The 27,609-nt window shown below is 45.8% G+C and overlaps 1 protein-coding gene across 1 annotated transcript in view; it reads right to left on the reverse strand.

The window, feature by feature from the left end:
• LOC8039582 (4-pyridoxate dehydrogenase) overlaps window positions 1–25,279 on the reverse strand; it is a 30,606-nt gene extending 5,327 nt beyond the window's left edge. Inside the window, exons 1-6 of the mRNA XM_029992775.2 lie at window positions 25,129–25,279; window positions 13,005–13,207; window positions 9,419–9,611; window positions 6,925–7,056; window positions 4,400–4,524; window positions 3,418–3,585 (exon numbers count right to left, since the gene is read on the reverse strand). Of these exons, the coding sequence (XP_029848635.2) occupies window positions 3,418–3,585; window positions 4,400–4,524; window positions 6,925–7,056; window positions 9,419–9,611; window positions 13,005–13,207; window positions 25,129–25,279 (972 nt within the window). The remainder of the gene's footprint in view (window positions 1–3,417; window positions 3,586–4,399; window positions 4,525–6,924; window positions 7,057–9,418; window positions 9,612–13,004; window positions 13,208–25,128) is intronic.
• Window positions 25,280–27,609: the final 2,330 nt, after the last annotated feature.

Raw genomic sequence — 27,609 nt, forward strand, 5'->3', positions numbered from 1 at the left:
GATGATGATAGTGAATACCGGCGTGGTTCGTTTTTAAAGCGGTACATTTATTTGGACAAATGCCGCATAAAAAGCCACTTTTAAAAAATATTTTCCTCATTACGAGTAGTTATAGTGGTACTTCCTTGGTATACGACCAAGTAACTTAATTTGTCAGCTAAGCTGTTGGATACTGGTCGCGCAAAAGCAAATGCAAAAGACATATATTATCGGACGCGCTGAAACGCATTCTCAAAACAGGCGCAGGGCCACATACTACCTTCTCACTACGCGCCATTGCCATGATCGCTAAGACGCTGCAGTCTAGTCTTGGCTAGCTTGCTAAGAAATTGCAATGTAATGTTGGATCCTCTACTTTTCTTTCATATATACGCTTTGCAGCAGCTGTGAATGGACGCCGCCATAACTGACTTTCAGTTTTTGTTTCTTCTTATTCCGTTTATTTCACTTCACCATTACCATAGCAGGACAGCTTCTTGCCATATTAGACTCAACTGTGTCCTTTTTTAAAGCATCGGCCTTTGTAGAGGATCGTCAACTACCGTTTCAGTTGCTCGGCATCTCGGTAAGACAAGAGAAGGTCAGCAATGGTGGCTGTAATTTGGCGCGTGTGTAAAGCGTCTATATTTGTTTGTTCCCTGTGATAAAAAAACAAAACAAAAAACATGCGGTTACTTGAAGAGATTTGTGGCAACTGGTAATTTATTGGAGCGCGCAAATGAATAGAAAGCTTATTGGAACGAATGCAAGCCAAAAGAAAAAGTGAAATTGGTCGTTGTGTGAATATTTACACAACGCGAGGTTAGTCTGCCTGAATTTGGCGATACTGTTTCTTCGCTGTAGATGGGCAGTGTGGCCAGTGCGGTACGACCGAAAACCTGGAGTCTTTAACGTGCACCACCAGTCATGGTTATACGAACGCAGCCGGTACGATGCTCGTCCAGATCGAACCGGACAGGGACGGGGATTTGAACCCAGTGCTCTGAGTTCTGCAGCGCGAGCTTTCGCTACACGTGCTCCGAGCTGTGGTGCGTTAGCCCACTCGGCCACCGTTCTCCCACGAATGCGAGCAAACAGCATCATCCTGTACGCTGCTTGTTTGCATTCGCAGCTCCATTGCCATCAGCACCAGTCTCTAATGTCGGCTAGGTGGCTCAGGTTGCCGCCCGAAACAAGGGGCATAGCAGTTACCATCCACCTATTCAACCGGCCTGTCCGGCGGCCATGGAAGCCCGGATTTTTGCTATGGACCTCGGGTAGGCGAAAGCCTTTATAGGCCAACCAGAGCCGCTTCACTTGCCCTTTCCCATGTTATGTGGTGCGACGATTGTTTCTAGACGCCTCCCCCGCCATTCCAAAACAGTAAGTGATTAGTCTACGCCGGCCGTCGGAGCCGATGCCCGGCAGTCGCCATTGACGGTAAACGCGGTAAACCGAGTAGCGTGGCATAATTGGCGCATGCGCAGTTCTGCAGTGACGGTCGCGGTAACCCCCCGGTCGCCCGGTAGGCGGTAAGCTAATACTCTCTAATATGTATCGCTCCGGAGCGGAACCGATACCTTTTCCATGCGGTTTTCGGTTATTACGCGAAGTCAGGTCGCGTGAAAAGTGCGTGGAAAAAAACACAGTAACCAAAAAAAAAAAAGTAAAAAAAAAAAACTTATTTTCGCGCGAACCTGGGAAAGCCGTGCGCTTGTTACAAGACTACTTGTCCAATGTGTTATTTCCCTGATCAGGAAGCTAGGATTGAAGAAACTAATGCTTAATTGTCCAACGCGGTGGATGTCAACGCTACATGATATGCTCACCAGGCTACTTTAATTAAGAGGCTTCGCTGGAGGGTTGCTCTCAAAAGAAGAAAGCTCCAGGTCGACCGGAAACGTATGTGCGGAAGTCGAAATGCTCGCAGTATCGCTTCGCCCGGCAGAAGTGGCGACGAAGCCATTTCAGAAGGAACAGCTCACTTTAGAAGATTTCTACTGCGCATGGCTGAGATATTCCATGGACACTTCCAAGATATCGTCGCCATTAGCAAAGGCCTTGGTCCAGTCAAGAGGGAGCCTTGGTCAGTCAAGAGGGAGCGACAACTTCTTGACACGGATGTCTTGTTCAGCACTGTACATAGATCCCCGCTACCGCCTTCTTCTCACTCATGAGCAAAAGTACCGGGCCACGTTGCATTTGACAAAGACTTGGAAGCGGATCACAGTTTTGCAATGCGAGCATGATCCTACCTTGTTTTCTGAAACTGCGGCGGCTCCAGAAGATCCTGAATACGCCTTAAAAGCGCTCCTCAAGCAAAAAGAGGTTAAGTCTGGCGTGCACCTCCGAGGTACCAGTAGCCCTCTTGACATAGCATGCCTCCTGGAAATGCTAGACAAGGAGCTTTCGTTGCGTGTGCTCGCGCACACCGGCGGCTGCTGGCTTGCGGAAAGAACGTGCGCCACTTATTATGGGCACTAAATTCTTTGGTTCAGTATCCCTTTAAGAATTGAACCCAGGATCCTTGGATTTTGAATGAACCACCGAGCTAACTTGACGGCGACGGGGCAGAATGTTGAAAGAGAAAGAAAGGAGGATGAGAGGAGGGTGTTTGCTTTTGGTAGAAACTTCATTTTGTGCAACCGTTCATTGCTGCAATCGTTCCTTCTTTTAAAAAGCGAGACCTTTCTTCTTTCTAACAATGAGCGACAGAAGGATGATGCTAGGTGGTAATGAATATGAAAAACGACCGAAAGAGAGAAAAAAAAAATGTTGGATTACTCTTTTTTAGTAGCAAGGATAGGGCTCAGCATCTGCTGGTTCTTCCGTGATTCTTTCGTTTAGATGGGTTCATCTAAGCATTGACCTCGTCCAATCACCCCTCCTCTCCCCACTCCCCCTCCCCCCTCCACAGCCTGCAAATATCGAAGGGGGAAGGGGGTGCGACGCCCCCCCCCCCCCCCCCCCGCCTTCCCTCCCCTTGTGTACACCACTGCCTGCAGGTACACGAAGCACCCATCCATAGAGGTGATCGGAAAGGCTCTTGGGCAGGAGATAGAGCTATAAAGAGATCAAGCTATAAAGGGCGCTTTACCGAGCTTGTCCCCACAGCCCGGGGTTTACTAACACTGCCTTACAAAGAAATTGAATCTAGCCTACGGTCTGAGCACGAGTGCTTCACTCTGATCAGTGCTTTCGTCGCACGAGGAGCGGCCTTCGAATCGTCATCTTCGATATCTCTGATCAAAAAAGAAACAAGAAAATTCGGTTTGTTGTTTCCCACAGCTGAAGCGTACCGCTAAAGGCATGACTGCCCAATCTCCTCCCCAACAGGGAATTAACAAGCATGCGCAATAACCGATAGATCTCAAACCAGCCGTTTGAAATAGCACAGCTATAGGCGCTAACACGAAGCCGTGTCGGGAGTTCACTTACGTTCAGCTCATGCAGGTGACGGGCCGGCCCCACGCCCGAGAGCATCAAGAGCTGAGCCGTGCCGATGGTGCCGCACGACACGATGACTTCTTTCCTCGCCAGTACCTTGAGATCGTCGACGCCTTTCTCAAACTCGACGCCATAGGCGTGCTTCCCCTTGAACAGAATCTGCGTGCAGAATCAAGCCGGCCACATGCGCTCAGATGTTCGTGGAAGTTGTTCGGTCAGGGCTTTAATTTCATCGGGTGCACCACTTTCATCTTAAAATCGCTGTCGAAGTTAAACATGCTTTCTTCTTTTAACGAGAAAGCGGAGATGCAGAAGAATACTATAAAGAATCGGCACTAACTTCCCCCATTCTCTTATGGGCTCGCCACTTTGGTGCTCAGTGCGGGCGCTAATGGCGACAGTGCACGACTCGAAAATGCGACCAGCACCATTATGCACATTAAAAAAAAAAAAAACTGAATCAAAACGATTCAACTAATAACCCAACGAACTAACTAATTTTTTTTTTTCATGAGTCCTTCATGGTTATTAACTTAGATCCGGGGGTGAAACAACCCTAACACTATACTCGCTTTCATCTTAAGCATCGAACAAAAAGAAGAAAAAAAAAGTCCCGCTCTCCGCGGGGCATTACTGATTTCCCTTTTTATGTAGAGAATTAAGATATATGTAGGTGCATTTTAGATTAGGCATATGTTTTCTTATCAGGACGTACACGTTTCAAACGCCAAAGGCATCGCTTATTTCTTCGACAATCAAATTCTGTAAGAACTGCTTCGCACAGCGCAAAAACTATGCGCAAAACTTGATTTTTTGTTGTTGTTTCTTCCATTGAGGTGAATACGAGTATTTTTTCCTTAATTTTTAATAAAAACAGGTGCCTCTAAGAGAAATACACTGTATAAAGTACCGAAACGAAACCAATGGTTCTAGATGGGAGCGACAATCTCGGCGCCAGCTCAGAAGTATTTACCTTTGTAGCCAGGCTAAGCAGAGAGATGTGCAAGTTCTTCCGTATCTCCACAATAGGTTTAATGAATGCTTTACTGGAACTGTAGCGTTGCCCGCCCATCACATTTGCTTGAATTCGTGAAAAACCTGCGGATCGTCAAGCAAAATGCATCGTGTGAATATGTTTGGACAGTCAGTCATCGCGAGCGTGCGACGACCTCGTGAGTGTTCTATGCCTCATTTGTCGTATAGTCGAGGTTTGTTAACTGCACGAAAAACTGAGAAAACTGGGCGTCGTCTTTCTCCGCGTTTTGTCTTTTACGCAAAAGGATCCTTGTGGACGCGAAATGTTTTTTTTCAGGAATGATCAGAAACAATTAAGAAACAGAGCCGTCCTCTTCATTCATCAATCTTCTTCCACAAAAAGTAGTGAGAGAGAGAAAGCGATGTTGGTGGAACGGAAATGAGGCAGTACTGTGTGTGAGCTTCATTTCGCTTTCCACCAACGTCGTTTTCTTTCTCTTTACTACTTTCGTTGGAATAATAATAATCAGTGCAATGAAAAAATCGTTAAAGTGCAAACGAGCTGGTGTAAGTTATACATGATGAATTGAAAGCTGAGGCTGGTTTGAAAAACGGAAACTAGTGAAGGAGAGAAAAAAATACAGAAAACGTCAAGTTATACCAGGGGAGGCAATCAGTGCCTCCGGTGGTATAACTAAAGTCCCTTTCCAACCTACCTTCTGGATATGACCGCAGTAAACAATCTCGTTATTCCCTTTTTCACAAGTCTCACGCGTTACAACAGACCATTGTTCATGCTCACCGACTGCAAATATCCCTCACACATTTTGCTCGATCTGTCCAATCCAAAACTGCAAAACTTTGTCGCACTCATAGATTCCTTTTCTCGCTTCTCTCTTTGCCCATTGCTACCGGAATTTTCTTCTAGACAATATTCACTGCTACCGAAGATGATGAAACGATATTTCGCGAAAAATATAAGGGTTTGCTCAGTAAACTCTCTCTTCCTGGTTTTATTCCAATCTTTGTTTGTTCGTTTTCATCACCTTTGGCGTTTACTCAATGTATACGTGTCTGGTTGATTTTCGTATGTTTTAATTAATTTACAGATCGATAGTGTTTTTATATATATATATATATATATATATATATATATATAAAACTGAGAAGAAAAAAACCCTTAGTGAAAACAGCAACAACGGACGATTTAATCTTCGACGTTTCGGCCGGAGTCCGGCCTTCGTCAGGAAGGCCGGACTCCGGCCGAAACGTCGAAGATTAAATCGTCCGTTGTTGCTGTTTTCACTAAGGGTTTTTTTCTTCTCAGTTTTATACCCACGCCTTCGGCCTCCCGCCACCATGCCCGTTATATATATATATATATATATATATATATATATATATATATATATATATATATATATATATATATATATATATATATATATATATATATATATATATACGTTGCTTTGAATTCAGGGCATTCTGAATGCTGTTTCTTTCTCGTGGAACATCTTCGCGTGCCGTTCTGCCTAGAAGAGCGGCTCACGTGTACGCCTCCTGAGAACGGACATTCTTGTGAATGTTCACGACATTTTCTATTCCTTGGGTTCTTGTAGCTATCGTGACTTTCCTGAAAGACTCGCACTGCAGAACCTATTCGGGTGTACTGGTGAATTTGCAGCATTCCGACAGATAGTCCGTTCGTTACGGTTTTAACGCAGAATCTGTTAAGGGCTGGATTTCGCGCGAAAAGCAGTACGCTCGAATGTAACGGAACATACGCGCGGGACTTTATGCAAAGTGTATAAATGTGTCTAGACTTTAAAACTAAAATTGGAGCACAACTCATAAAACAAATACTTTAAAAGTTAATTAGGCAATTTTAGTATTATCCGATGGATTGCGATGAATATTGCCCCGTCTAACGTCCGCCGAGCCCTTTAATTATACGCAGTGAAGAGAGCGCCCATGTAAAAGTTCCCCACCTTTTTTCTTCTTCTTCTAGTTTTGTTGGACGTGCAAATAAACGCACCCTGTATATACGACCCGGCGTGACGCCACCTCCCATATCGGGTAAAACTGTCGAGCGCAGCGCCTTCAGACGGCGTACGTACGTACTCCCCCGTATCAGCCGCAACCGGCGCAGCCAGCCGATCAGCGACACGTCGTAGACTGAACTAGGGGGGACTTCACATCCTTACGAGGTACCATCTCCACGACAGGCGTGTTACTCCAAACACTATTTACTTTTGAAGCAGTTTAATTTTAGCTCGATGCTCCTTCTAAATCCAAGAAGCGTGTGTCGTGCGTGCAACGTACCCGAAACCAGGCTTCCCGTAACCAAGCATAACAAATCATAGTGCACCGCACATAATGCAAGCAAGACACATTCTCTGATCCCTGGGCTTATCCGTTTTAAGTAATTATTGCTTTATCAGTTATTTGTACCCATCGCGCTTCCCTTAATTGTCCTTACCAGAGTTCTGTGACGAGAGTCTGATTTGAGAGTGCACTTGCCCGTTTGCGTAGGACCGTTGTAGTCGACGTAATTGTAACCCAATTCTTTGCCTGCTTCGAGGAACACTTCGCTGAGAATCGTCTGAGTGTTGGGATAACTGATTGGTAGCTCGCCCGTGTGGCCGTGATAACCTGCACAGACGGGATCAGATAGTAAGTGTGAGCCAGCGGCGTAGCGAGAAATTGTTTTTAAGGTACAAACAGACTTCCCATTCAATAAGCTGGAAAGCAAGTAAATCCAGTGATGCCAAAGACGCTTTGCACTTTTTTGAAGAAGACAACAACTGAGTTTCTATTACCATCTATTGCAGTAGCAGTGTATGGTGCGTAAAAGGTTGCTTTGGAGCGCAGCACCGCATCGGCGTTGGAAAACAGCGCTGAGGCAGCTCTGACTTGCGCCTGACTTATTGCCGATGTGGTTCCGACAGTGGTGCACGTGATCGCCGACGTGCTGCTCCAGATACGGCGGTGCATCGCTGCTCAACCGACAATTCGGCACAGCATCCGCGCCGCAGCGGTGTGGTGCCGATCGGTGGCGTGTGCTTGTTCTCGTGACGATCAACACCTCTTAGATTGGAAGGCCTCAGCGCTCTTTCCGTGTGGCCGAAAGAGAAGGACATTGGTGTGGTAAATTCATTACTTTTGCTTGCTTATATACAAGTCACATCACATCAATTTATCTGTGTCTGGCAGCATTCAATTCGACGAAGACTCTAAAAAACTCTTTTGGTACAAAACATTGTGATTGCACCTGCTTTTAAGTTTAAGTCTGGGCAACAACGCAACCTCAGAAATATATTTTCTGCGTGAATGCAAGCAGTTCAGAGAGCTTATTGTCAAGAGTTGCTTGCATCTACACCACAAATCAAGTTGAAGTTATGGTAGATCTCGCCTATAAATCCTGCGAATGAAATCGTCCTGTGTATCCATAAAGAACATTCACCACATAAAGACACACCACGTGCACCACACGTCGACTGGGTGTTGAAGCACAAACATACTTCTGAAAGAAAACATGTGTTTCGACTTACATGTACTACATATCCGGGCACGTGCACACTCGTATGCCCATCTTCACAAACGTCGAGAAGAGAGGTCACCGGTAACTGGCACCGGTGGTGGTGCCGACCAGGTCCACAGGCCGCCAGGGCCATGGACTCCCCTTCCCGCCATCTATGCATCCCGACTCGCAAGCGCTGAGGCCTTCCTAGTCTAGGAGGTGTTGTGACGGTCGTGACCAAGTGGGAGGCAACGGCGGCGGAGAGAGTAGCGCGTCGCCGCGGAGGGAAGGGGGGGAGTACGTGTGAAGTCATCGCGCTGGAATGCGACGCAGCGTGCTGGTGGAGGTATGTGTACGCTTCACGGGACAGGCGAGGAATTTGACTACGCAGCCGGCGGCTTGCGATGGCAAATCCTAGAGGGTTCTAGGAAATGGATTGAATATACAAGGTGTTTCAGCGAAGGCTTTCAAAAATCCCTAAAACTATGCTGGTTGGGAAAAAAACCGTCTGGGAACAAACTGCCAGCGGCGTTGGACGTCAATAACTGCAAAGAACATACTAATTAGCTCAATAAAAATCTAAAAGTTACCAATTAACTTTTAATTAATAAAAATAAACATATGGTTCCAATGAGAAACTTGATAAGCATCATCTAAAACCACTAAACCAACTCATTGTAAAAAAATGTTTTTATAATGCAAAAGCAGGGATTTTACGGTTTTCAAAAAAAAAAAGTTCTTTTTTTCGCCAATAATGCGCGAAGAAATGAAATCGATGGCTGTAGCACGGTCACGAAATGCGGGTGGAACGGTGCCGTGACGTACCTGACGACGGAGGTGCTACGTGGTTACATCTCATAGCCGTCGTGGTCGGCGTCATTGCCACTGACGACCGCCACGAGTGCTCGGTGACCCGCGAAGTAAGCGGGAAATTGCGATCGAAGATTTTAAAACCATGCAGAATTACGCGTGGCAACTGGGTATTGCCAAAGTGGGATTCGCGAGTAATGTTTGAAAACAAGTCTTTCAAGCAGACGACACCAAAAATCTCCCTTCGTCGCGTCGTTACTGGCGGGATGCCGGGACTTCCCTCGCTTCTCTCTCCGAGCTGTGGGGCCGACGGGAAATTCCGATGTCCATCTCCTCGCGCCAAGAGGGGAGACAAGGGTTTTTTTTCATAGCGGAGAAAACAGCCCACGAGCTCGAAACCTCTGCAAAGCGTCGCCCGCAAAGCTACATCGCTTTAAAATGCGATTTGGACGCGTTTGGACGCGATGAGACACCGAATTGCAATAAAACGGAAGATAGAACAAAGCACTTCTTGTACTTCGTTTTTTTTTTTAAGTGTGAGTAAAGCCGAACTTTCAAGCGCGAGAAAGTTGTCTCGAACGATGATTCAATTAAGACGACATGGAAGCGCTCAAGGCTTGGCGCTGGCAGAATTGTACCTGCTGCGCCGCTCGCACTTTCTCTCCTGTTTGTTCTTTGACCCACCATTGTCAGCGAATGCATCCACGTGAAACGTTTCGACGCTCTTGAAGTAGGGCAGCACCTCTTCGTAAGACCATCCCTGGGCGCCGTAGTCGTGAGCCCACGAGTCGAAGTCTCGCTTGTTTCCGCGAACGTACATCATAAAGTTGAGTACGCTGCTACCGCCCAGGACTTTGCCCCTGGGCCACGGACTGCCCTGCACGAAGTAACCGTAACAGTTAGACGGCGCTTTGTCGGTCATGCCTCGACTTATTCCATCAGTCTTGCGGTCCTGGATCGCAAAGACACCAAGGGCCCTAAACTCGTCAAACTCAAAGTTGGAACCCAAAGTTCGCGGAGCGCGCCGATTGGACGCTGGCGAAAAAAGCGCGAAGTCATCGTCAGGATAGTCCAATCGGTGCGCTTCTTGAACTTCGGCACCAACTCTGTGTTTCACGAGTTTAGAGCCCCAAGCATATCGAGCCGGTGGCACGAGAGTCTCGGATCATGGCCTATGGATTCTTGGCAGCAAAAGTATCTTGAAAATTACAACCAAACTAACAACAACAAAAAATTTTTTATTTATTTATGTGAGCTCGTCTTTCTAGCTTTATAATAATTGTAAATTTATAATTTTTTCCTCTAAATTTAGTGCAAAAATTTTCCCACTATATTTAACGAAAAAAATTCACCGCTAGATTTAGCGTAAAAATTTTCCCGCTATATTTAATGGAAAACTTCCCCGCTAAACTTGGCGGAAAAATTTCCTCGCTAAATGTAGCGGAAAAATTTCCCCACTAAATTCACCTGAAAAAACTTCCCCGCTAAGTTTTCCGGAAAAATGTTCCGGCTAAAATTAGCGGGGAATTTTTTCCGCTAAATTTAGCGTAAAATATTTCCGCTAAATTTAGCAGAAAATTTAGAGAAAATTTTCCACGAAAGGGGAGAGAAGCATGAGAGGAGGAGAGTATACCCTCCTGTTCGTTCCTTCCATAGAGTTATTATAATGTACGCTAGAGGTTCAACTGGCGCTAGTGTGCTGTTGCAAATTGAAGCAGACAGCAAGCAGTCCGAAATCGACTTCCGGTAATGCATTTCTACGGAAAAAAGCGAGTGCATTTCCTCTCTGCGCTCGATTATAAGAGCAAATATCACGAATAATTCGTACCTACTAGGCACATTGGAACATTTCCCAGACACGCAGATGAAATAATTGGTCAGTTACGGCGTTTTTATTTTAAAATCGTGGCATGAAAAACAGTGCTAAAGCCGCTTCGTACATGTATTTATGTGCACTGTCGGATATTGTTAGCGCGAACACGGCGCCGGCGCTTTCCAGCATGGGGGTATACGTGCCAAACGAACGAAGGACATGTGGAAAACCAAGAGAGACGGCAAGAACTACGCAGTAACACTGGATAAGTAACTCCTTGTGTTTGCAGACGATCAAAATAAATTGAAAGTCACGTAATATAGTCTGATTTGCAATAAATAAGTACTGCTTTATTCTTTCTGCTCATGAATACATGCGAAGATGCTTGTTCTGTGTTCAAATCATCACCCGCACGCTCCAAATCTTTGCAAATAGGGGGAAGCCAGGGAACAGGTGCGCGATAAAAACTGCCCAACATAAGAAATAATAAAAAAATACACCTTTCGTAACCCACGTACTTTATTCTTTACGTTTCGAACGTTTTTTTAACCACTCGTAAAGATGCACGGCGGGGGAATTTTCATATAGTGAGAGGACAGGCATACTAACAATATATAAGCACCAACGGAATGCTGGCGCACTTTGAACACGCTCTACATTCCTTTCGATCGTTATTTTGCCTGGAATCGTCGCTCGTTTCTACATACCTGCCGTGAAACAGAGGTTTGGGCCTGAAATATAGCGAAGTTTAACTAGTTCAGTGGTAAAGGAAAAATGCTGTAACTAAAGCAATTACACTTTCACAATATTAATAAAGGTACATACCACCTGGTACAACCGAAATAACAAAAGTTATTAATGTTATTTTCCGGCGACGAGTCAAAATTCACGCGCGTTTTCCCATAGGAATACACAGAAAGACTCGAAAAGTAGACTGCATGCTGTCTGCTTCAATTTGCAACCGAAAGTCCCATAGACACTAGCGCCAGCTGAGCCTCTAGCGTTTATTATAATAACTCTATGGTTCCTTCCCCTCATCCTCCTCAAGAGGGCGCTTTAATTCGACGTTACAGGGATTGTAAACGTCTTTCATTTTCTTTTTTTTTTTTTTTGTACATGTTGAAGCATGTTAACTTCACATGTACGAAGTTAACTTCAAACGTATGAAGTTAACATGCTTCAAACATGCGTGAGGTGTGTCCGCAGATAGCTCTGCGTCATCATTTCTGCCGCGAACACCGCGTCTTTTTTTATGATGTGCGAGCAGTGCGACGGCTTAAAGGGGCACTCAAGCGCTTTTCCGTAGAAGGTTGTTTTTGATGGCACATCGTTTGTTGGACTTTAGTCAATAAAAAGTCACCAGTTCTAGATGGCAAAACGTCCTAAACTCACAGCAATTGAAATACACGGACAGTATTTTCTTTTGGAAGGAGGCACGGTGTATAGGGGAGGCCATCCTTGGGACTCCACCACATCCATGACCGATGATAATAGTTATAATTGCGTAAAAATTCCGAACGTCACTATCATTGTTTTTTTTTCTTTTAGGCGCGTTGGGCATTATATTTTGACAAAAACGTAAAATCTTCGGGCGTAAAAAATGTAAAACTGCCGCCTGCTTACATAACCGTCATCAAAAAAAAAAAAAAAAAGAAAAAAAAAAACTTACGTAGTTAAGTTGGCAGCGTGTATGGCTTACACGCAGGTTCGATTCCCGGTACTGTGTGTCGTTTTATCTTTCTTTATGAAAGTAGAAGGATACGAGAAGGTTGGAGAATCGTCTAGCCTATTCATGTTCAGAATGTACAGCTCGAGAAGAATCGAAACAGAATATTCTAGGATCCCAGGAAAGCTGAAAAGAAGCTGCGCAATCATTAAAAAGTAATAGCGCCGAAAACACAGACAAGGACGAAGAAGTGAACGAACACAGTTGAACGAACATAAGCGCTTTGTGTTCCTTCACCTCTTCCTACTTGTCTGTGTTTTCGGCACTATTACTTTTTAAAGACTATGGACCAACTAGCCCACCTAACCACTTTGCTGCAGTACAAGTCAGTCGCGCCCCAGCGCTCGATCGTGTTGTTTCGCCAACATCGACGCCTGCGACGCTAACCTTCTTCTATTTTGTTTTTTGGTCACAAATTTGACCCATTAAACGTTTGGTTTCTCCAGTTACACGCCGCCTCATCATTTGTCATTCGTGACAATACAGCCATTCATTGTTTGAAATGTGCAGAACGAGGTGAGTTTAACGATCTTTGATTAGATTTTAATGGGAAAATCGGCCGCCCATGATGTCTGTTTAATATTAGGACGACTAGAGCCCGTAGATTCAGTTATCACCATGAATACGATATGAGAATCCACTCGATTCCCCCTTTAAGTGAGGTCACAAGTGGAGGACCTGGGTACAGGGTCCTCCACTTGAGTGCACAGCGTGCTCCGAGGATCACTCACCTTGTCCTTCATGGACTGGCAGCTGTGCTTCTGAGGCTCGGTCTGATAGGCCCAGTCGTGGCGACCGTTGAAGTGGAGCAGCGCGAAGAGAGGCACGTCCGTCGAGGCATCCTCCAGGCCGCCGGCCTCCAGCAGCAGGACGGTTACCCTGGGATTGGCGGTCAGTCGGTTCGCCAGTAGGCAGCCCGCCGACCCGCCTCCCACTGCGTCGGAAGGGACGCCCGCGGACTTCCTTTTATTATGGGAAGACATAAATCTTTGGCACCCAAGCAGCTTACTTTTTTATTTTACTTTTTGCGACGCGTTATTTTGAGCTGTGGAGCTTTTTCTTTTTTTTTTTTTTTTGATCTGGCAAGTTTCTAATTTTTAGGCCGATATTTGAACAATAATATCAATTTATAATATTTATAGAGGCAGGATTTGCAGTGAAATTCATGCTGAAAGAGTGCTTTCTCAACTCAAATTTTTGATCATTAAATTTGAAGGAAGGATACATCATCATAAGCGTAAAGAAAAAAAGGTTGCCGCGAGATTTGATTGAAATACTTTTTCCCGTGCCCCTGTATCGCACTGTCTACAGCCATTGCCCAGGGCAAAACGTATTGTGTCGCGTAAAAAAAAAATGTGTCCCTCCCGCAGTCAAGTCCTTTTTCTTGAAACTACATAGTGGGGTGATTTCAGATAAGATCGACCAAAGGGTGGCTGGTCGACATTTTTAAATCAACTGATGTTTTTATATGACATTGTCTAGTGTCTGGTATAAACGAATCCACACTTAGTTTTGACCAGAAAAAAAATTTGGAGACAAGAAAAATCGTAAGGCAGGGAGAGGTGGACAGTTGCAATAACGCGCACTGATGGAGGGGGCAAGTTTGAAAGTGAATAAATAAAACAATAAAATTAGGAGAATTTTAAAACTTTTTACAAACAAACTATGGGTGCAACTTGCTTGTAATATAAAGTAATAATATTTATTAAAAATTTATTTAGTTTTCTAAAAATTGCCAAACATGCCTGCTCGAACGACAAATGGCAAACTTTGGAAATCTGTATCTCATGAAATAATTTAATAATTATTACATAACTTGCAGACATTATTTTAATAATATATGGCTATTATTGAAAAAATAAATAAGGTATCTGAGTGACACAAAAGTTACAATATATTTAGGCAAACATGGGAAAAAAATCAAACAAAGAAAAATTCCAATGCGAATAAAAAAAAAACACCACCTTCGATTTTTTTTAAATTTGGGTACCCTGTTATACTCTATTTCGGCATTCATTTCTATTAAAAACATGTTGCATCATTGCACTGTGAAAGAAGAAACAACTCCCCAAAGTAGGGTCCATTTTCAAAGCCTACACTTAGCAGTGTCCTATACAAGAAGTGACTCTGAGTTCCAGTTTCATGAAACTTGCACAAATCTTTTATATACATTTATTCAGATGAGGTCATTGATAAAAAGAGCGATCGGTCACACAGTAAAAGGGAGGAGAAACTATATACAGCATTTTACATAAGCGTACAAAGTGGTATCATATTAGAGACTAATGAATTGAGAAAAGATGATGCAGTGTGAAGGTGTACCTTCCGGTATATTTTACATCTAGAGTAAAATAAATAACTTTACTTCCACACACAAAAACAAAGATATAATAGTAAGATATTTAGGTTGGCTGTGTATTTACAATTACAAGCAATTTCAGGTGACGGATGCCATAGTGCCTAACTGGAGCAGCTTCGATGCTCTCGGTGTATGAATGAATCGTGGCAAGCCGATATATTTTATCCTGCTCGAGGATAACATTTTGGGATTTTTTTTATAGTGATCAGATAAAAATTATTAGTAACCACCAACAAAAACAGTAGGTTAAATACCCCGTGAAGAAAAATGTGATAAATAAGATGTCCCTGCATTCAAAATGAGCAGTCCTTGGGAAATCAAATTCGGCACTTTACGCTAAGGTTTTCCTCGCTGTACCCATTTAATAAAGTTGCTTCCAAGCAGATCCGACTGTCCGTGCTACATATACGTCACAGGTCCCTTCTGTTGATGACTTGCTGAGCCGCCACGCGTGCCAAGACTGAATGCCAGGGAAGGCGCGCACCGTCAGCCACTCTTCTTTTTTTTGTTCACGATACCGAACAACCTCATTTTCGTCCAGATATACAAGATGCACGCCTTTCAGTTTCTTTGATAGAACGCTCACCATTGTCCTGGCCGTCTGAATTGCGCTTACTGAACGTTCTCTCAGGTTGTTCAGCGTGGCCTGGTGCTTCACGAGTCCGCCAACTCCGTCACATGCATTTTTCCCATGTCCAGATGCAGAAAATAACCACTGGGCTTGTGGGCAATCGTCCTTTGCAAATTGGTGAAGCTGGTAGCGATTCTTGAAATGACTGGCGGCGCCGTCACTTACGTACGTCACGTACGAGTATACCGCAACGTTGTCTTCAACCCACTCCTTCACTTTTTCTAAAGCCAAGCAAGCGTGAGCGGCGTCGTGACACAGGTCCTCACTGATGATGGCAAAGCTGTTTGTAGATTTTCTTGTCGTCACTACACATGTAAATATCGAAACTTGTTTTTTTTTTCCAGTGATATGCTTGCACTTCGTCAGGAAGCACGATGGTCCAGTTTTCAGCAAAGTCAAAAGGAAAGACAATGCTCCCGCGTTGCATGCACTGTTTTTCATCGTAGATCGCTTTACCTTGCGTTTGCCGGATATGGTTGTGAAGTACCCAACTTCCAACCGTCACTTGGATGACTTTTAGGAAAGTCTCAGGTTCCAAAGTTTTTTTCACAAGGTCGCCGGACTCCCATGTTGCAAGCACAATCTCTTCATCCTCCGGGATATCAAGTTCCTGGAGTGTAAGAAACTGGCCTTTTGGGCAGTGATCACAGTCTCCTTGAAGGCACAGTTCTGTTGCTGGGTCGCACAGAAATGCCGAGTTCATTTCACCAGTGTTGAATGTTGAGCCTGTAACGTTCTCTAGAGCGGCAATACAAAGATAATAATTGGCGCAGCGCACACAAACGCACACTTCCTGGTGTGGAATACATTGGACCCATCTAGGGCGCAACGAATAAAATTTCGTTCGCCCAACGCCGGAATCGGGATGCTTGTCTTTGTATATACGGAAGGCCTCTTGTATTGAGCATGTCATGAAGCGCTTTGGCACGAACGTTTTCTCTCCGTTGAGCATGACAGAGATGACGTCCTTCTGGTTGGGACTTTGGCGCGAACATTGTAGCTCGTCTTTCGTGAAGTACTCTAGGGCAGCAGACAGGTTCTCAGGGCTCACCTTGCACCTCGTGTAAGGATCCGGCTCATACCACACGCCATGCTTTTCCTTGAGTTTTCGGGATTTACTGATGAGGTACATTGAGGCCTGTGGAATCATCTTTTGAACCTCATTCTTCGTCAGTGTTGACGGCAGGAGTGTAAGCAGTTGACAACGTTCCCGGAGAGAGGTGGCGGTTTCAAAGGCCTGCCGAAAGTTGTTCACCCACTCAGTGCATGTGGAGCATGTTGGTTCGGACGACCCCGATGGTGCGTCCCTGTCGTACGCAATACGTAGCCTTGAGCGTATATTCTTGACAGCAACCTGCTCCAGTTCTGTCTGCTTTCTCTTGACATAGGCAGGCCTGTCCCGACTTCTTACGACGCTTGGTTGTCCGCGGCGACACATCTGTAGGTAGTATGCTGCGATTTAGATCTTCAATTGCTTCTTCAGCTGGCACAAATACGTCAGGGCACTGCTCTGAGCTTCGCATCGAGATCTCCTTAGTGATGTGCATGAAGCAATGGTAGCACAGGTAGTCCGTCGCACTCACTTTGGTAGAACAGTCAGGCGGAAGAATTTGCTTCAACGAGTTTAGGTCCAACTCGCCAACACTTCGAAAATTCCGCTGCTTTGGTATATTCTTTTTGTGTTTGCAAAAGTAATCTGCACAAAACACTCCTTCGGAGCTGCAGGACGTCTTCATAATGTATACATACATAATAGAAATTAAACCCCAACTGATGGCATATAATTGCCAAGTGAAAGAACTACTGGGTGCACAAGTGACAAGTCCGAGGCTGAGGAGCTCACTCACTGCAAACGTACGTTTGAAAAGAGAGGTCACAACTGAGGCTGTCGGCAAAGCTTGATCCACGTCAAAGGAAGAAAGAGGGAAAGTCTCCAGACAAAAAATTGTGGTCAGCGGCCTTCGAAAAAGACTTTCCGGAATCGCACTGTCGTCCCTCCACGCGCTGATATGAAAGCACCCGAGCTTCTACCACGTGGTTCATGACACAGCCTGAGCCATGTCGGCGACCGGTTCGCGAGGGGTTGGCGGTGGGGTTACGTTGATGGTCACTCGGATTAGCCCTTGCTGTACTGAGCTACCGCCTGCAGTGCCTTATCGCCGGCTGGTGTCAACAACGAGAACACACACACCCTGTCTACACCAAAACTACAAGCGTTCACCGCACACGCGTCGCCGCCGCTTTTAAGCTTTTGTGAAATTGCTTTCTTTTGCCGCGGAGAACCGCCTTATCTTAACTACGCGCCTGAAATCCTTCCAGGCGGGCGTACACAATATCAAGCGTTTCGAGAAATGCCCGTGGAGTAGAACTATGGGAAAATTCGGAGCCCGCGATGTCGATATCGTCGCCGTTGTGTTAGTACACCGTCGCGTACTGCAGTCCCTCGTTGGGGGAGGGGGGGGGGGGGGGGGGGGCGGTCTTACTACGATAACATGGCGACAGCGTTTACACTCTATGTATTTACGCGAGGCTCGAGTATTTGGGGATAATGCTGCCGGTTGGTGTGCCCCTTTGTGCCTGATATTATCGCCCGTGACGCCAGCGAGTGAGATGGCGACAGGCATGACTGCTCAGTAAACAGGCGTCGGCGGCCATGTTTTGCTGGTTGAAGCGAACCCCCTTGTCCTTGACAGCGAGCGGGGAAATGCGGAAAAAAGATTGTATCGGCCGTTTTGCCAGAACTAGCGACGAGTGTCGTCTGCGGTTTCCGGCAACTATTTTGCCATAATCGTGAGCTTAGCGAGGAAATGATTTTTGCTAGCCACAGAACACTACCACGCAGAAAGGGAATGCTTGAACATGTTTTTGTTCTGGATATATATCAGGGATATATATGAGAGAGAGAGAGAGATGAAGGTAGAGCGGAAGAGGGAATAGCATATAGTGTCGCAGGAGAATAAAGTAAACAAAGTTCCTAGTGGCCGATGGCTGCATGATCTTTTCTCGGATCACTAGTCCGTAATATGATACCTCTTTGTACACAGTAGTTTCTCCTTAATTTAAGTGTGTGAACGATTTCTTTAGTTATCATTGGCCTCATCTGAATAAAAATATATAAAAGATGTGTGTTGGTTTCATGAAACTGGAACTCAGAGTCAGTTCTTGTATAAAACACTGCTAAGTGTAGGCTTTGAAAAAGGACCCTACTTTGGGGAGTTGTATCTTCTTTCTCAATAAAATGATGCAACATGTTTTAATGGAAATGAATGCCGAAATAGAGTGTAACAGTTTACCTAAATTTAAAAAAAATCGAGGGTGGTAGTTTTTTTTATTTGCATCGGAATTTTTCTTTGTTTGATTTTTTTTCCATGTTTGACTAAATATATCCTAACTATTGTATCACACAGATACCTTAGTTATTTTTTAAATATTAGCTATATAGTAGTAGAATAATATCTGCAAATTATATCATAATGATTAAATTATTTCATGAGATACAGACCTCCAAAGTTTGCCATTTGTCGTTCGAGCAGGCATGTTTGTCAATTTTTAGAAAAATAAATATATTTTAAATAAATATGATTACTTTATATTACAAGCAAGCTATACCCATAGTTTGCGCCTAAAACGTATTAGAGTTCTCCTAATGTTATCGCTTTAGTTATTCACTCTCAAACGGGCCCCCTCCATCAGTGCGCGTTAATGCAACTGTCCACCACCTCATGCCTTACGATTTTTCCTGTCCCCAAGTATTTTTTCTAGTCAAAACTAAGTTTGGATTCGTTCATACCAGACACTAGACAATAACATATAAAAACATCAGTTGATTTGAAAATGTCGACTAGCCATCCTTTGGTCGATCTTATCTGAAATCACCCAGTGGCACTTTACCTGTCAAGCCGTGGTTGAGGTAAAGAGGGTTTTTTGTTCCCTGGTCGGTTGACTGCCTTTTGTGCAAGGTACCAGAAACAACGGAACACATTTTTATTCATTGTTGGGACGCGGTGTTTTTGTGGGACATTCTACAGAGGACGTTGAAGAAGGATCTAACTATAACCCATGAAGCTATTCGTTTTCTGCCAGTCGAAGAAGACGCGGTTCCTTATGGTTTATCTATGGTACTTGGCCTTTTTAGTTTGTGAAAAACCCGGATGGAACTGCATCATGCAAACCTGCACATTAAACCTGCGCGGCTTCATTTTACTGATTTGGTAACGCAGGTACAGTCTGTATAAGTCAAGTCTCCCGACACTACGCCCGACTGGGCTCACTTGTTAGAGTCGCTGAAAAATATGAAGGAATTTTAGTTAGCCCACAAGTTGTTGGGCGGTTTGTGTGTCTATTGACTTAGCATTCGTATGCTGCATTGTGTGTTCAATAAAGAAAAAAAACTTTTTTTTTTAAGTCGCTTTTTTTACGTTATTTTGCTGCAGCCAATTTGGAGGAGAGTGGAAAGCCATAGTAAGCTTCCAGAACTTTGTTGAATGAATAGCTAAGTTGTAAATAACTTTTTCTTTTTAATCTTCTGTAGCTTTTCAGTTGAAAAGCCTTTCAATTGAAACGCTACAGAAAAACATCTTGAAGGCGACAAAAAGTCTGCTGACTTTCTTGCTATAAAGTAGGCCAAAAGCTAGAGAAAGTCAGACAAAAATATATGGACATTTTATATCCTCTGATGACTTTTTTAACAGCCTTTCCACAGAAAAGCATCACCGTTTTTTGTAAGGGCGAAGTCAAGGCTGAACCAAAACGTCCCCTTTCATCCTCGTCATTTCAAAGGTTCAAAGGAGTTTATTGGCTAAACTTTCATACAGCCGAGAGCCTGAGGCAGCCAAAAGGCAGAAGCCCGTACAACGAATTGCTGGCTGCCTTCTCAGCTGTATGTAAAAAAGTGAAGAACACAAGATAATGAAATCGTATATGTACAGGTGAGGTGGGTTGCCTACGAAGTGCAGCTGGTCATAGGATTTACACATCACTGTACCGCACCAAGTTTTTGAACTCAGCGACATTTTGGGTCCCCCTAGCATCAATCGACAAGGAGTTCCATAGCTCGAGGGCTTGGACAAAGAGGGTGGAGGAGGCACTAGTGGTGCGAGAAAGACGCTGATCAGGCTTGAGTGGGTCCCCTTCGACCGCCCCGGGTAACCTGCTGGGATGGGACAGTCACCGTGCAGAAACTTTTACAGGAGTACCCGCCTGGAGGAGTGTCTACGTCTCCCAATTCGAGACCACCGCAGGGTCTGTAACCGCCCCTCGTAGGGTAGTTTGCTTGCCTTATTTTGTGAGTGTACAGACGTCTTCAACGCTTTCCTTTGTACGGACTCGAGCCGCTTTGGAGGTCGGCCGGGGGGGGGACTCCAGATGGTGGCACAGTATTTAAACAGTGGCAGTCCAAGAGCTGTGTGCAGCTTGCAGAAGGCGTGGCGCGGCGTGGTCCTTGACGTCCGGGTTATAAACCCTTTTAGACTGTTTCCTCTTTTGCAGATACAGTCGACGTGTGATCTGAAAGACAGGCTTCGATCAAAACAAATGCCGAGAAGGTTAGTCTCGGTGACCTCCTGTAGACGTGTGTCGTGGGCCATGTAGGTCACGTCGCCGAGTATTCGTGTTCGAGAAATTAGTAGATATAGTGAGTGTCTGGATTGAGGAACAGGCCATTACGATCAGACCACCTGGAGACCTTGAAGATGTCGGACTGCGACATCCGCCGGTCATTAGTGAAGTGGATGGTGTGGCAGAGTATGTGGTGATCGGCGTATCGTAGGATGCTCGATTCAATGCCAGATGCTAGCTCGTTAATGTACAGGTTGAACAGAAGCGGCCCAATCACGGATCCCTTTGGCACGCCCATCTTCAGATCGTGCCACTGACCAGAGGCAAGCTGGTAGCGGACTCGCTGGCGGCGATTTGTCAGGAAGTTTGTTATCCTCTTTAGGGTCGTCCCAGATATGCCAAAGGTGATGAGGAGGTTGCGGTTACTACTGTTAAATGCACTTGAGAAATCCAGGGAAAGAACGTCAGCTTCTTTGGAGGTGTCGAGGACACCATTCAGGTCATGGTGCAGGATGGAAAGCAAAATTTCGCAACTCAGTCCTTTACTGAAGCCGTGTTGGGTGTTTCAGACGAGATTGTACGTTTCAAGATTCTCGGAAATTTCCCGACAAATGAGACTTCTAAAAATTTTGCAAAGGATGGAGGTGAGGCTAATTGGACGGTAGTTTTCAAGAGCGTTCAAGGGTTTACCTGATTCTTTGTGAACGGAGATCAGGTGTGCCATTATCCACACCTGAGGGTTGAGGGCCTGGCAAAACGCGTAGTTATAGAGATTGGAGAGAGGAAGGGAGAGAGAAGAAACACAGGCCTTGAGTAGTGGCGGGGGTATGACATCTGGGCCGGGTGAGGCACTGCTTTTCTTCTTGGAGATGGCAGATTTAACTTCGTCTGCATTCACAAAGGGAGGATCGAACACAGGAGTGGCCTGCGTGTGAGTGAACTGGTCTGCCGAGGGGCTGCCTCCGTGCGGAGTGGGGCAGGGGTTGTTGAAAGTGGGCACTACCTTGCTGAGATATTCGCCAAATGAGTTTGCAATATGTCCTGTGGATTGTCAGAGAGGCCGCGTTCAAAGTGGAGTTGGGAAGCAGTATACCATTCATCGGCTGGGAGTCGAACTTACTGCCAGAACCGCTTGGGGCACGTTCTGGCCTAACTGGCGATGTCCGATGTCACAAAGGTATCTTTGGTAGGACACTGGTATCTCCTTTTTCAGTGTTCGAAGGAGGTCCTTGTATACTGACCAATGTGTTGTGTCTTGACTTTCCAATGCCTTTCTGAAGAGGCGCTTGGTTTTCATTGATAATTTCCTGATGGCACCTGTTATCAACGGTTTAACGTTCTTGTTTTTTTAGGTGAGTTCTGAGTATGTAGAGCCCTTGCCCAGAACATGTCGTAGAATAAGTAAAAAGGATTGCAGTCGGTCAGAAAGTTCATGCATAGGAACCTGCAGGGAGTTGAGTCAACTGAGCGTTCCAGTGTTTCACGTCCGTCCTTGTTGAACAAAAGAAACTGCTTCGAGACGAAGCGTTTGCCTGTACAACCAAGCTGCCACACAGATTAGATCTTTATGTAGTCGAAGTTTGATAGGGATGGTGGGTTTGATACCGATTGTAGGTGAGCCTGGTTCCGGCGAAGCACAAGACCTCGGGTGTGATTAAGGTTGTCGCCATGAATGTGTGTTGTGAAGTGACAAGCTGCTTCAGGTTCGAAAAGTGCATCCAGTCTAAGAACTTTGCCTTCGTCAAATTAGTTGGCGTCGGCGGGTCCGCGGAGTTCCTGTTGATATGAAGGTTGAAGTCACCAGTTAGTAAGATGTTCATGAAGTGGTCCCTCTGAGAGCTGATTCGGTCGAAAACCTCACAGAGCTCAGAAAAGAGACCGTGCCCTGAAATTGGGGGCCTGTAGAGTGAGCCGAGCAGCAGTTTCCTGCCGCGGCAGTTAAGTTGGGTTCATAACAATTGGGAGTTGGGGTTTCAAGGTCTGCGCGGTGCGTTGGCGAAAATTCCTACTTTACGGCAAGTAAAACACCCCCCTCTGCGTCCACGTCGCTATTTTCCAAATACAGCGTATTCAGGACTAAATTATTTCGCGATCCGGGACGGAGTCACCGAGCTACGTTTCACACACACAGACGGCGTCTGCCGGATTGCAGCTCAGGTCGGACTGCAGTTCAGGGATCTTGTTTAGAAGGCTTCTTACATTGTAGTATATCAAGCGGAAGGGCCCGAGGTTGCAGCGGATATCTCCGGAGAGCAGAAGGAGTCCCACCAGCAGAATATTTAAAACCGTGTAGGGGTTGAAGGATAGGAAGCGAGCCGAGGCGGACCTTTGCCGTAGCACTCTCGGACGGTTGACCGGAGCTCACCTCGCAAGTCTACTGCTTTCTCCTCGGTGACTGTCTTTCTCCGGCAGTGGTTGAGCAGAAAGAAAGCGCACAACAGAGCGAATATCCCGGCAGCGCAGCGCAGCTGTATGTGGCTGCGACTGATGGCGGCCATGTTTCCCTTACACCTCAAACATTAGACAGAGGTTTCGGGAAGGGTATTGTTGTATGTATCCCTCGTGTGTCTGTATACCACACAGGATGTCTTCATATCTCAAATTCCTCGTGCCGAGTAGTTTTCAGCTGTTAAAAAAACCTGGTGCTCATCCATGCACCCTGGTGTTTTGTTGAGTGAACTCGTGCTTGTCAAGCGATTTTTCTAGAAACCTCGGAACATCATCTTATGATTTATCGAGAATCTCTTTTGAGTCGCCAAGGTCTAAAAAGGATTGCACTAAAAAAGCCCTACCAAAAAAAAAAAAAAAAACGCTAAAATTTTTGTTTCTGTTTTTTCTTCGAAATTGCCGTTAACAGGAACACGGGAGCACGTGGCGCCGTGTTCACCGCGACAAAGAAGCTTCTGAGCGATCTGTGCGAGTATACTTGGGAACTGTACGCCTCAGCAAAGTCATGAACATTCCAACTCGAGATCGTTTCATGAGCCCTTTAAGTTTTGGTTTCCTATTAGAACGCTTATCGTCGCCAAGGTCTTGCTCCCCATGGCTAAAACGCGCGACTACCACCTCGCCTCCCTCGTAGGAGAGAAGAAAATGTGACACTCGCCGGCGAAATTAAAGGCTGTGATGTTCGAATTACGTCGTATTAGTACGCTTTGATTTTTGGGTTCACCTTTGTCACGCGAAGACTGGTGGCAGCACACGTGAGTTGCGCGCGTTGGTAACGGGGAACAGGATCGCTGGCGCGGAGATGCACTCCGATGGGCCAATCCCTTTGTTTTTTAAGCCTGGTTCAAACAGTTGCGTTTGACTGTGTTTGACTGCGTTGCGGCAGCGAGAAACCAGGACATTCCTGCTGCTTATATTGCGTGCCAAGATGATTGCTTGAATTGGATTCCACGCTTCATACGAAGCACAGATGTGTCGGTGACTCGCTTTCGGTTCTCGACACAACGCAGTCAAACGCACTCAAACGCAAGTGTCTGAACCGGCATTTAGACGGTCAACCGCATGAGGGAAGAACAATCGGTGTTCTCCTCAAGTCACCACGCGGTCCCGGTGGCGAGGAGGATCGAGGAAGGGATATGCCTCAGTTTGCCAAGAGTGATCGCGTAGTCATTTCGATACTGTTCGTCATTTTCTTTGTCCACACTGATTAAAGAGAAACCAATGAGTGGAGTTCCGAGGGCATCGCGGGTCGGAAGCGTGCGTTATGTAGCTTATATGCTACCTTCGATTTGACGTCACCTGGTGAGAGGTTTGGCCACACGACAGCGTAACTTCAAGTGCGTTAAGGGGATGCTTCTGGCTCCAATCTACTCTCTCCTTCCCCGCTCTTTCATATCAATATCTCTCTCCCCAACTCACGAGTTCAACCGAAGCAAACCGCCTTGGTTAACCTCTCGGTTTTTTTTTATCTGGCTATTATCTTTTTCTGGTCCAATCCGGTTGACGGAAGTGCGTAATGCGCAAGTCATTTTTGGCGCCAAAAACTTTCGGAGTGGTCTACTCAGGTATAGCGCTCTACCATAGTCTCTGACACGGTAAGAATAGCAGACAAGAGCTTTAGTCGTCCCGCTTCCAGCGAGAGCTACCTCTTCGACAATGAGCACGCTCGCGCAACCAAAGCACAGCGCGGACGGCATGGCGCGCCTGCTGGAGGCCGGGTGTTCGAAAGACACGCCCTGCTGATTTTGCTCTGTCAGTTACTATAGTGCATTGTAGTTCTACCATTTACAGTTCTTCATGTATACACTGCAGAGCGTGCCGTAGTGTGTGAAGATACCGTTCCTAACTTGTCTAGGCTTACCGATCACGTAGTCGTACTCGTCAAGCAGGTTCTCGGTGTTGTAGACGCTCATCGACGGAGGATAGGCAAGCTTCATCAGCGCCAGCAGCTGCGCCAGCAGGAAGAGCGCCCACTTGGGCACCAGGAACGGGACCTCGATGTTGGTCAACATGTCGGAACGGACGCCGCACCAACGCTGCTCCTCGACTGAAAAAGCGAGCAGACGTCGTTGCAATATACTCTTTCGCAAAACCCTCGCTGCGTTTCATTGCACCTGATTGGTCCACCAAAACTATGCTCCGTTTACTGTTGAGCTGAGACTAGAAACTCCGCCTCCAGCGCAAGCTTTCTGCCCTTGCTAACACAAGTCTGAACGCGCAGGCACGCGCAACCAAAGCATCTGCGGAATTGCTAGGGAGCTCGCGCTGAAAGCAGAGCTTCTATAGTCTGTTAAGGGTGAACGGAATGTAGTCTGCACCACAGGTTGTAAAACATTCAGGACATGGTTTCTTGAGACTGATTTGCACATCATTACTTCAAAGGACACCCAAAATGGTGCTGACTTGACTGCATACCTTCAGCGGGAGACTGCCTCAAACGATATGTCAGCAAGAAGCAAATCTCGCGTAATTCGCTTTACCAAAAAAAAAAAAAGGAACCAATGACATAATGCTTGAAGAAAAATGAATATGACTGCATAGTTAGAGTATAGGGTGTCCCAAAAAAACGTATACATGGTATTTTCGACCTAAAAATTTAACTCGCATTACCGAACGCTAAGTCACGGCCCAAATAGCGCAAGCGCTTCGGACTGGGTGCCAATGCTTAAGAATTAACCGTTATCTTATTCAAAAATTATGAGAAAGTTAGGAAAATTTTTTCAATGGGAAAATAGTGTCAGGCGAAGCCAACGAATACACGGGAATGAACTATACTGGGAGCAGGTTCCATTATATCATCGAAAGTTTTGAAAATTTTATTTCGAATAAATATTTATCGTCTGGTTTGGACCGCGAGTTTCGTCGGAAACTGAGCGTTCGGCAATGCGTAATCTACTCTTGCAGTAAAAAAAGAGAACTAATAACACACACTTGATTTTTTTGTCTAAAGGGGGGCCCAGGGGGCCCCCCTTTAGACACGTTGCACGTTGCATTATAAAAGTAGCTTAGTGTATTATTACAGTGTTCACAGTACCAACTACTTTTGTAACCGCTCTTGGCATCTCTTTCCCACAGAAGGGTGGTACTGAGCCAATCGGCCATCCCGGCTAACACTCTCATGGCTTACCCGAGTCGTTCCAAGCTTAAGGGGTATCTTCAGGATCTTACCAGCGCTCCGACCAAAGGCGATCACTGTTCTCGGGGTCTGAACCGAGAGCGCCTGTACGAGTGCGGTCCCTAGTTCTGACGCTCCTTACTCAACAGCCAGCCCCTTCTCCATAAGGTCGTTTTGCGAAAACAGCTGGATCCCGAGGAGGAATGGTGTTGCCGCTGAGGGCCGGAATATCCTGGAACAAACTACGTGTTGTTTTTTTTTAACAGCGAACGTAAGGCTCGTCCACTGTCAAGGTCTAAACCACCTGCTATGTCCCCCTTCCCCCCTCCCTTTCCTTTTTTGTGTTACCACCGCTCGCTAAACTACATGGTAAGAGTCCCATTGTTCATACTTCTTAAACCCACGAGATTTGTAGCTGCATTTATCCTCAGTTAAACGCGGGAAAAACTATTGTTTTCGAGAGCATTTCGTTGGCAAGGCACGCAGCTTGTCCGCGCTCCGATATGAGCCCCTCCGCTCGCCGTTAACACGTCACAATGCGTGTTGTTGATGTCAGGAACACGGCGTACCCGAGTTGTCGAGCTCGGATGAGTATAAATCAACCGGCGCCACGACCCTATAAGCAGTCGTTTCGCAAGAAAGTCCGTAGGTGCAGTCCTCAAAAGTCGTAATCTGCTCTTTCGTTAACAAGTGTCACTGGCGGCTTCACGCTGCACAAGTAAAATTCACTCGGTGCAGCATGGCTCCTAACCATGGTTTAGGCGTGATAGCACAAGCGCACAATGCTTTGATCCTCCAAATCAAAACGGGCAGAGGTGGGATAAAATTCAGCATATGAACCCTGGTGGGTTCTTGAGCGCGAGATTTTGCACCCCATTCTCTGGCGAGTTGCTCCTAGACCTTCATCGTGAAAAGTGCTTGCCTTCTCGCCGAACGCAGCCCTCGGATGCTCTGTGATACGGGTCGGAAGAGCATAAATCCAACTCTGTCCTGATTCCACCTGTCGACAGCAGACAGCATCGGCACGAAAAACAAAACACACGCTCTAAGGAATAGTATAGGCAGCTAAGATCTGCGACGGGTTGACCATGCACTATGCAACTCTGACCGCCTTATAAGCCCCCCATGCAGAAGTCGGCGTGATAATACTTTTAACAGACTGTATATCTGTGCATACCGTCGCACTTCAATAGTTGGGCAAGTGTTTTCTTGACTGATAACCAGTCT

Source organism: Ixodes scapularis, unplaced genomic scaffold, assembly GCF_016920785.2.
Source record: "Ixodes scapularis isolate PalLabHiFi unplaced genomic scaffold, ASM1692078v2 PGA_scaffold1__304_contigs__length_218370807, whole genome shotgun sequence".
In the NCBI taxonomy this organism is placed as follows: domain Eukaryota; kingdom Metazoa; phylum Arthropoda; class Arachnida; order Ixodida; family Ixodidae; genus Ixodes; species Ixodes scapularis.